The sequence below is a fragment of the Priapulus caudatus genome, unplaced genomic scaffold, assembly GCF_000485595.1.
Source record: "Priapulus caudatus unplaced genomic scaffold, Priapulus_caudatus-5.0.1 Scaffold95, whole genome shotgun sequence".
Classification (NCBI taxonomy): domain Eukaryota; kingdom Metazoa; phylum Priapulida; class Priapulimorpha; order Priapulimorphida; family Priapulidae; genus Priapulus; species Priapulus caudatus.
The window spans coordinates 146,717-157,178 of NW_014577156.1; the positions used below are offsets into that span (position 1 = coordinate 146,717).

The 10,462-nt window shown below is 38.9% G+C and overlaps 1 protein-coding gene across 2 annotated transcripts in view; it reads right to left on the reverse strand.

The window, feature by feature from the left end:
* Positions 1 to 8,940, reverse strand: part of LOC106804980 (MFS-type transporter SLC18B1-like) — a 44,389-nt gene extending 35,449 nt beyond the window's left edge. For both annotated transcript variants that reach the window (XM_014806410.1, XM_014806409.1), the window contains exons 1-5: positions 8,694 to 8,940; positions 5,020 to 5,115; positions 4,533 to 4,606; positions 2,808 to 2,955; positions 2,059 to 2,218 (exon numbers count right to left, since the gene is read on the reverse strand). In XM_014806410.1, coding sequence (XP_014661896.1) covers positions 2,059 to 2,218; positions 2,808 to 2,955; positions 4,533 to 4,606; positions 5,020 to 5,115; positions 8,694 to 8,894 — 679 coding nt within the window. In that variant the 5' untranslated portion in view covers positions 8,895 to 8,940. The remainder of the gene's footprint in view (positions 1 to 2,058; positions 2,219 to 2,807; positions 2,956 to 4,532; positions 4,607 to 5,019; positions 5,116 to 8,693) is intronic.
* Positions 8,941 to 10,462: the final 1,522 nt, after the last annotated feature.

Below are 10,462 nucleotides of genomic sequence, written 5' to 3' on the forward strand. Positions count from 1 at the left end.
GTCCGAAGGACGGGTACTTTGCTAGTATACTATATATATTAATGTAAGCGTGCAACAGTCGCGCCGCGAGAGCAGTGGCATCCGGCAGCGTACGTTGGACGTGGGATTTGGACGGAATTTACAGGAAACTGTTGGCGAATAGGTGAAAGAGAGTAGGGCTATAGAAACATTCGTATTTAGTTAGCATTATATTTTATTGAAACGCTTCAAGTGCCTGTGACTGTCACCTTGCAAAGGAGGCTATAACCTCTAAATACAATTATACTGTAATCCAACACAAGCGTAGGTGTATTACCCAAAACATATCGTAACAAATCTAACCCTAGGTCATTTTTTCTACCAATGAGTACTGAAAGTATTTTGCTTTCTAAATTCTACGTTGCCCAACTCTGCTTGCATTGTGTGTGCGTGTGTGTGTGCGTGCGTGCGTGCGTGCGTGCGTGCGTGTGCGTGTGTACCTGTGTGTGTGTGCGTTCGTGCGTGCGTGCGTGCTGTACTTTTTGGTTGAAAATTTTGGTTTTATTTTGTATCCTTATTCAAGGACAACAATGTGTTACCTTAATGTCTATTTGTAATCTTGAGTAAATAAATATACCAATTCCTAAAATTAAATCGTTGATTGACTGACTGACAAAGTGAAAGCACTAACGTTACGTATGCATACGTTGAAGAATACTACAGTTATTGTACTCAAGTTTGTATATACATTCATGCGTACTGGGGCAAATGCTAGCATATCTGTACTCTATGTTTTGTACATGTATGCGTAAATGAGTGTGTTCAATGCGTATTTTACACAAATACACATCTGGAGCACTGTCAGACTACTCACTACTCCTGCCACCCAAGACCTTCTCTTCGTGATTTACATATGACGGTGTAACATCGTCATCAAGAATATTGAATGACTCTGAGAATTCCTTTAACGGTGTTTTGGGACAAAAAAATTAGGAAAAAAACTAAAAAAGTATGAAAAATTAGGAAAAACTAGGAGCAAAGACAAAAAAGTAAGGAAAAAGTATGAAAAGTAGGAATCCTTGAAAGCCTGCAGGTATATAACCCAACACATAACGTAACAAATGTAAACCTACTCTTGTGTTGGGTTACGTTGTATCAGCATGCACTCTACCGACTTAAGAGGCTTGGTAGAGGACTTTACAGACATTTGTTATGTTATTTTTATGTTATGACATTTAACGTTTTCAATCACAAATGCTTCAGTTGATGAACAATCAATATAAATTAATCTAGAAATAAGATACCAGCGAGATAAAGTGATCCTCATTACTTCCACTCATAACGTACTAACTTTTGTACTGGTTTGTTAGTATAGATTTATGTTCTAATCTATGATATACACACACGCGCGCACACACGCTCTCGCATGCGATCATCAGGTACATCCTCTAAAACTGCCGAAATGCCTTAATTGCCTAATAGACATTCCTTAATTCCCAAGTGTGTTTACTTTTGACAATCCAACACAGTGATGCTGTGTTTTCTTAGATTCGTGTATAAGTCGCCGAATTGACAGTTTATCTGCGTATTTGGTCACCCCATCCATGTGACTCGCATAATTGACTCTCATTGCTACAACCGCCTCCCGGGCACTCCTCTATCCGTCCATAAGCAACAAAGTTAAATAAAAAGTTAAAGCCGTTCCCGTGTCTATGTGGCGCATAGGGCGGTGCCTATCTCCGTTTCCTTAACTCGAGGCCACGCAGCTGCTTTCACAGTAAATACTACAGTGGGAGGTTAGTCCACTGGTAGCACTACGAGTTAACTTTCCACACTCTATCTTTATTTGCTGAATGCTAAGCAAAGAAGCCGTGTGTACCATTTTTCAAGTCTTTTGTATGACCCGGCCGGGAGTTGAACCCCCGACTTTCCACATGCGGGGCGAGCACTCTACCATTCAGCCACGCTGCGGTCACATTTATAAACAACACGTCCTCTGAAAATCACGGGAAGAACCCTACATGGTTACACATTTCATCACTGACAATGCTACCACCAACACCACTCACTCCAGCCAACTAGTCAAGAAACAACACTTACCATGCTGCTCAGGAAGAATGAAATAAGCACACACGAACGCGACAAGGATGAAGCCACCAAGGACGTAGAAGGGCAGACCGAATCCTCCAACATAGTAGAGCGCACCGCCAACAACTGGACCCAACATGAGACCGAGACCGTTGAATGTCTCCAGAACACCCTGTCACATGAGAGTAATAAAGCATAATAATTACGTTTCACGTAATAATATCTGTAAACTATGGAAAACCCGATGAAGGACGATTCTTAAACTAGTTGTTCGTTATGTTTCGCTGTGCTGTTAGCTTGCTATATTGATGCTAGTCTACTAGCTGTCATGTAACTCGTTTCTCAGATGCAAATTCTTTCATACAATGTCTTCCATTACTTGATGATATGAAAGGCGTAACAGAGGACAGAGCATACCATACTAATGTTTAAGTGCATCCCATACAATGATAATATCCAACAATTTAAGATGCCAAATTTAATTGGAACAGAAACAAAACTAAACACACATGGCTTGTCATGTCTCTACAGCACATACATGATTTTAATGTGAAAAGTTATAAATTACACAAAGAAGCAATAGATATTATTTACTATCATTGATTCTTAGAGGCAGTTTGACCTTCAAATTACATTAGTAAACCACATGACACACTTTAATTGTTCATTTTTACAGCTAGTCAACCATTTTGACTGCATTTACAAGTGCACTGCATATAAAAGATTATTTGGCTATGCGAAAAAGATAGTTTAGCACTTACGAACATTGTAGCAACCCTCTCAGGAAACTCGTTGGCAATGATGGCGAAGGAAGCAGTGATGTAGGCGCCTGCTCCTAGTCCCTCTACCACTCGTATAGCTATGCTCAATGACACAAAATCCACACCGTCTGGCACCATGTCTACGAAACTGAAATCAAGAAGTGTAAATGTCGTTAAAGAGAGCTTTTCTAACTATACTACTCTACTCTACTATTCTATACAATGTTCTCCTATACCATACTTTACTACACTACACTACACCATACCCCACCACCATAGAACTAAACTAGAAGAACTTCTATTCTAGTTATATGCCCACCACTTCACACCACACTAAGCTATTAACTATACTATAACGATACCAATATAATAAACTATAATAACTATGCTAAGATTAACTATACTGGTTTAATTATACTATATAACTACAGACTACACTATTCTTTTATACTAGAGAGAAGCCATGAAACTCAATTTCAATATTACTATTGCAAGGGTGATGAAATGCATGAATATATTCTAAAAAAGGTCAAGTGTTCTCTAAGTCGTAAAAAATAGTAGGTAAATGCTATAGAGGGGCTTTGACACTTGACTTTTGTTTTCACGGGTTTTCTCCCCTTATCTGAGTACGTAGAGTGTAGGAGGTACAGCCATTCATATTTGTGCTGCAAATTTTGTGTATGCACAACACAGAGCCTACACATCAAGTCTGTTAATGTTTTAATCTAATGCTTCCCTTTTAGTCAGTTTCATGTGACCTATGTCCACCTGTGCCGAGTAAATGACTTCTTTTCAGATTGCACCCCATATGCCAACAATACAATAAACACAATATCAGACACAATTTAAATTATCGCCTCTGCTTTGTGCCGTTCAGATGGTTGGCCGCTTTCACAGCTGAAAAAAACATTTTTCGACCACATTACTTATCTTTCAATCCGCAACTCCACCCACTAACCTTTACCCATTTCTCAAGATTATTCTTCAGATATTAATGAATTGTGGCCAGTGACACAGACATGTATAAATAATATGACAGTGTTGTTGCAATTCTCTTTATTTAACGATATCAATGAGGTTGACAATACATCTCATTGAAGCTTATCTGGGTTTTACATAGACATTCCCATATTATATATATATAATCAAGAGCTAATAATACCTTATTATTTACCTTATAATACCTTATTATTATACCTAAAAAAGGTATTATTAGCTCTTGATATAATATATATATATAACATATGATATAGCGACTTTTTGCACCAATGTCATGTATTATGAAATATTTTGATCGCATTACGTTTTCTTTTCTTTAAACATATGTAACATTTCATATATGTGTAGATATGAGATCACCACACGTTCATTGTTAGGAATACAGGAACTTGGCACAAGACTCACCTGATGACAAACCCAACCGTGACCACACAAACACCGTGACCGTATATATAGCCGTGATAAATACCAAGCATTATCAGGATATTATGTTCCACATAAAATAGTGAAAGAAACAGACCGATTTAAGAAACTTTATTCAATATTGATTATCGAACCACACTGTTCCAACAAGCGTGGTATTATTAAATGGACACTGAAACCAGTTTATGCGCACCAACTTGAAAAACTAATAAAAAATGAAGGTTTCGATCAATGTCACAAGATTCCTAACCACACCTTGCTATCTTGCAGCAACACAATTGCAATGTGGCCCGGAGCACTCACCCAAACAAGCAACATGCCGTCCCAACAGTAAACATGCCAGCAAGAAATGTAAATCTTGATCCAAGCCGTGTCATCTATATAACAGATATGGGTATATATATACACAAATTAGACATCTCGGCACTATCATGAACATATCTATACAAATAGCATATATGTATAGATATTATGTTAAAACAGTACTATGTGTGTATAGATATTAAAATGACTTTTTTTCTCCTATCCTTACTATGGTGTACTTACAAATCTACTACTATACTACTAGTGTCAATTCTAGAATTTCAAATATCAATCCAGTCATTGCTAATTTATCATCTGTATAACACTAACAGACGATATAAGGGTGTATAAACAAACTATACATCCTGGCACAACCATGAACATATTTATAATGTGCAGATATATCCATGATACTGCGTGTGTATATATATATATATATATATATATATAAATGACATTTCTCCTATCTTTACTATGGTACACTTACAAATCTGCCAAAGAAAGGCGATGACAGCGCTATTGTCAATTCTAGTATTCCAAATATAAATCCAATCATTACTGGGGACACACCTTTCTTAGCAGCCTGAAGCATAAAAATACATGCTAAATTAGTCAATGCTTTCATCGCACATAATCAAATGCAGAGTTTTGCTTGCTTCCCAGATTTTAAATACATCATGCAGGTCGATGATTATTAATGCTCATATACCTATTGAACTACCCTACCCCATTTGGCGATTTACATCTACAGTTGTGGATAAAAACTTTCGATACCCATGTACGTATTAACTCGCTCTTGCAGAAAATGTGAAAATAACTAGAAATGGCAGTTGTCGCCAACTACATGTATCCCCCGCGATCTAGTATGAATGAAATATCTCTGTAAGGACGTACAAGGTAGGTAAAGTGAAATAAGTCACAAAGACAAAGGTTTGTTACACAACTCATCTGCCTCAGATGTGCAAGTATGGTCAAATTTGGTCACCCTAGAGGGCTGAAAAGGAAAACTAAGTCCACGGTCAAGGACAAACTAGGTCAGTGGTAAAAACACACTATATAAAGAATCTTACTGTATAATACTGTGCTACACGGAAACAGTACATAATGGCAAATTAATGTATGCAAAGTATAGTAATTATAATTATTAGCACACAGAGAAACAGGGATAATAAAGCTGTTGAGGTGTTACAACATACAAGGATTACTTCTGAATCTCAAGGTATACAGGGTCATGGTCACTGTAGTATGTGGAGAGGACTCCAGATCATACACTGTGGCAGTTCTTTGTGTAGATGTGACCCAGCGCTATGTTGATTAGGGTAAAACTAAAAGTTAAACTAAAGGGTTTAACTTAAAACTTAAAAACCCCTAGGTTAAAATTAATTTTCAAGTCCAGAGTAAAGATGAAAGACAGGTGCCAATGCGCACTTTCTCTCTCAGACGTGTAAGTATACCAAGTCTGGTAACAGGTAAATTAGGGGCCCAGTTATAGAGCCGAAGGGAAATATGATCAATTTCAAGGTCAAGGTGAAATAAAGGTCGCAGTGACCTGGTTTTGGTACTTGACACACCTTCTGCCCAAGATGTGTAAGTATACCAAGTTTGCTCGTGCTAGGTCAATTAGGGGCCGAGTTATAGAGCGGAAGGGAAATATGATCAATTTCAAGGTCAATGTGAAATAAAGGTCGCAGTGACCTGGTTTTGGTGCGCGACACACTTTCTGCCCAAGATGTGTAAGTATACCAAGTTTGCTCGCGCTAGGTCAAGTAAGGGCGAGTTATAGAGCCGAAAAAAAAGTGTCTGCGGCGGCAGCTGGACAGACATGAAACCATAGTATCCCCGCCGACTTCGTCGCGGGGGATACAATAATGAGGAGCCTACAACCTAAATTAAAAACTGATACTATACATTATGGTAGGAAAAGCTGGCCTACACATTACACATCATATGGCAAGGGTTACAATGTTAGGGCTAGAGTTAAAGCACGTGAATTTTAGTTAACCACAACCCTTGCCCCGAAAAACCAACTCCAACCTATCACCAAGTTTAATTTAATGTAAACACGCAGTTTACAAGTACTTTAATAAACACCATAGTCCTAGATGTAAATTTACGCGACCGGCAGTTTATTAACGTAATAACAGTAGTAGCAACGTAAGTAGATTTTCGCCAGCTGTGTGGAGCTAGATGGCTCAGGTAGCAGTTGGATAAACACATGCATGATGTTGTTGGTTTGGGTGGATGTGCCAACAAGGGGTAGTTAACTACAACCCTCACCCTAACCCTGACCCAAACCCACATCCACAAATTCAATCCCAAACACGATTCCACCTCAATCACTCCGGTTCTCCGCACGCGACACATGGCCGCTCGACCACGCCCGGCGGCTCAGACGCGACGGTCTACGCGCGCACGCTTACTAGTGATTGGAATCGGTTGGAATTTCATCATCGATCATCGGTTACACTTAACTGATAAATGATCGAAGATAATCGGTTGAATGTTATTGATCCCGGCTACCAAATATTGAAATATTATATCATATATCATATAACACAGAATTTTTTATAACACAATATTCTAAAAGCCATGTAACAGTATTATGCTTGCTTATGTTTGGTGTAGGTTAGATTTACTCTCGCCAAGCTGTAAATTAACCAAAATGAAAGTGTCAATGACACAGTAGCTCACCTTGGGTGTGATAGAAGAGGGAGGGGAGATATATAAAGCAAGAGTATATATAGGAGAATTCCCATTATATATAGCATATATCCCATTTTATACACTTGATAATGATATATATACATAAGATTTGATGCGAAAATAAATGTTTGATTTGAAAGTCTGAAATATTGACGAGATGGCGCTACGCCTAAATGATCGCCATTTTGGTTTTCGAATATCGCGCAAATAAAAACAATAAAATATTCCAGTCAAATTACTGTAACAAAGAATCTAAAACACAATATATTACACGTATATATAGGTATGATTATAGAGTTGTTGACCAGTTAGACAAAATAAACGTAATAGGACGTTGTCATCTCTCCCATAGGAGTAACAACTGTTTTGGGGCTAGCCAAGTTACACATTCACATACCAAAATTTAACAAAATCGAATGAATTTAGATGGCCACTTTCATTTTTGCCAAAAAGTTGGCGTGGCTCTATAGGTAGACCTGCGCACTCCAAAATAGGAAGTTCAAGTCTCTCCCAAAGGCGTAACAACTGTATTCAATCTGAAACATGTGGGTCAAACGGTTCTTGGGTTATCGTTGACCGTAGACAGACACTGAAATGCATAGTGAAATTGCCAAAATCTACCTAATTTGCATAATTAAAAAAAAATATCAAAACCCGTGTGATATGTTTTGGGGCCAGTCCTTATTCATTCACATACTAGAAATGAGCAAAATCCGTTGAACGGTTGAACCTGAATTGACTTATGGCCATTTCCATTTTTGCCAAAAAGTGAGTGGCTCGAAAGTAGGTCAACTGGCGTGCTCCAAAATAGGACGTTCAAACCTCTACCATACGAGTAACAACTGCATGCAATTTGAAACATGCGGGTCAAACGATTCTTGAGTTATCGTTGACCGTATGCAAACACTGAAATGCATAGTGAAATTGCCAAAATCTACCTAATTTGCATAATTAAAAAAAACAACCTGTGTGATGTGTTTTGGGGCCAGTCCTCATTCATTCACATACCAGAAATAAGCAAAATCCATTGAACCTGAACTGACTTATGGCCATTTCCATTTTTGCCAAAAAGTGGACTTGGCTCAAACGTAGGTCGACCGGCGTGCTCCAAAATAGGACGTTCAAACCTCTCCCATAAGAGTAACAACTATATGCAATTTGAAAACGGTTCTTGAGTTATCGTTGACCGTAGCCAAATGTTGACGGACAGACGGACGGAGGACAGACGTACGACGGACGACACCCCGTGGTAATAGCTCATCTTGACGATGTCAAGGTGAGCTAAAAACATACAAAAATATAATAAAGAGTCATTTCATCAATGTTTGCAAATTTTCCAAAAGTTAAAAAAAAGTTTTTTTCGGATTATCGATACTCATAATCGAGCGCTTAGTCGGTTGCCGCAAACGACCGACTTTCGATTATAATCGATCATCGGGAGACATCACTAGTGCTTACCTCCTTCGGGTAGAAGGGCGCGATCAGCGAGTAGAACACCGAGCTGCAGAAGTTGACGGTCGACAACATGGCGACGACAAGCACCTGCCGGCGCGATATCGTCGAGACGATGCTCGGCTGCTCGTCGGTGCCGATGAAGAGATCCTCCACCTCCTCGACGGACAGGGACGTCGAGTATCGACACGATGTACGCAGCGACATCGCGATGGTTGTGCGTGTGACCGACGGTCAGCCTGAACAAACTAAATAAAATAGTAAATTGAAAAATTAAAAAAATGGTAAAAAATTAAAAATCATTATAAGACGGAGAGCGACGTTACGTTGAGTATCGACACGATGTACGTAGCGACATCGCGATGGTTGTGCGTGTGACCGACGGTCAGCCTGAACAAACTAAATAAAATAGTAAATTGAAAAATTAAAAAAATTGAAAAATTAAAAATCATTATAAGACGGAGAGCGACGTTACGTTGAGTATCGACACGATGTACGCCGCGACATCGCGATGGTTGTGCGTGTGACCGACGGTCAGCCAGAACAAAATAAATTAAAAACCATAAAATATAAAATAATTATAAGACGGAGAGCGACATCGAGTGGTGACACGACGAATGCATGTACATCGTGGTGGTTGGCGTGCGACTGACAGTGACAATCAGCCTGAACAAGCTCAGTACCAAATTATAAAATATATAAATAAATATATAAAACGATCAGCCCAAAGGAACTAAAATAGATATATAAAAATGACCCATCCCCCAAGCCTATATATATATATAAAGGATATGTAGTAGATACACTACAGTACACTAGTGAGTATGTAACTCTGAGAGAGTAGGGAGTGCAATTTGTTCACTCGTCAGTTGGTGACCAGTGCAGCATGTTTTGATCGCCCCAATCCCACGATTCTGGTCATGATGTAGAGCCCTGTGTATAAACCCACTCGCCAAAAAATCGCAAGTACTACTACAGGGGTCGAAATAAGCGATGGTCCGATGGTCCGATGGTCCGGGGCCATCAAATAATCAAGAGAACCATCAGATTTTCAAAGTCAATGTTCCGAGTCCGACGGACCATTGAATATTTTGGTCCCATTTTACAGTAATTTTCTTTGAAGTTTCCACGTTCCAATATACGATTAAAGTGAATAAAAAATTACTGTATCGTTTGATACATTCAAATTGTAAATAATTAAACCATTTTATCACCATGTAAAATCTCTTTCTTATGCTTGCACACCGCATTACTTTTAGAGAAAAATTTCAAATTTAAGAGGACCATCTAAATTTCAAACTAGATCTTCTAGACTTTTTTTTCTACTTATTTCTACCCCTGTATTACTATGTACAATTTTCTACTTTCCATTTCTAATCTCTGAAACCCGCTCGCATTTTACGAGTGTGCGAGTGCGTATTTTCGAACCCTGCTATAGGAAGTGCAGTAAGTGCAAATAGGTAGTAAGTGCAAATAGTAGAGCAGGGATAATGTAAAGTTATCTGTTTGCGTAACGCATCTGCAGCTAAGGTGTGGCTGCACCACGAACCTCAAAATTCTACATGAATCGATAGTGGAACTGATGGATAATCGAATTTTGGAAACAAGTTACGATGAAGACACGCTTGTGTAACACAAGTGCCGCAGAGCGACAGCACTCAACTGACGTGTACTGTAGCCATGTATTCTTCTGATAGACTCACTGGCAAACGAATCGAGTGCGCCCTCCGGCCACCGCGTTCGCGCTCAAAGCATATATATAGGATACTACAAAT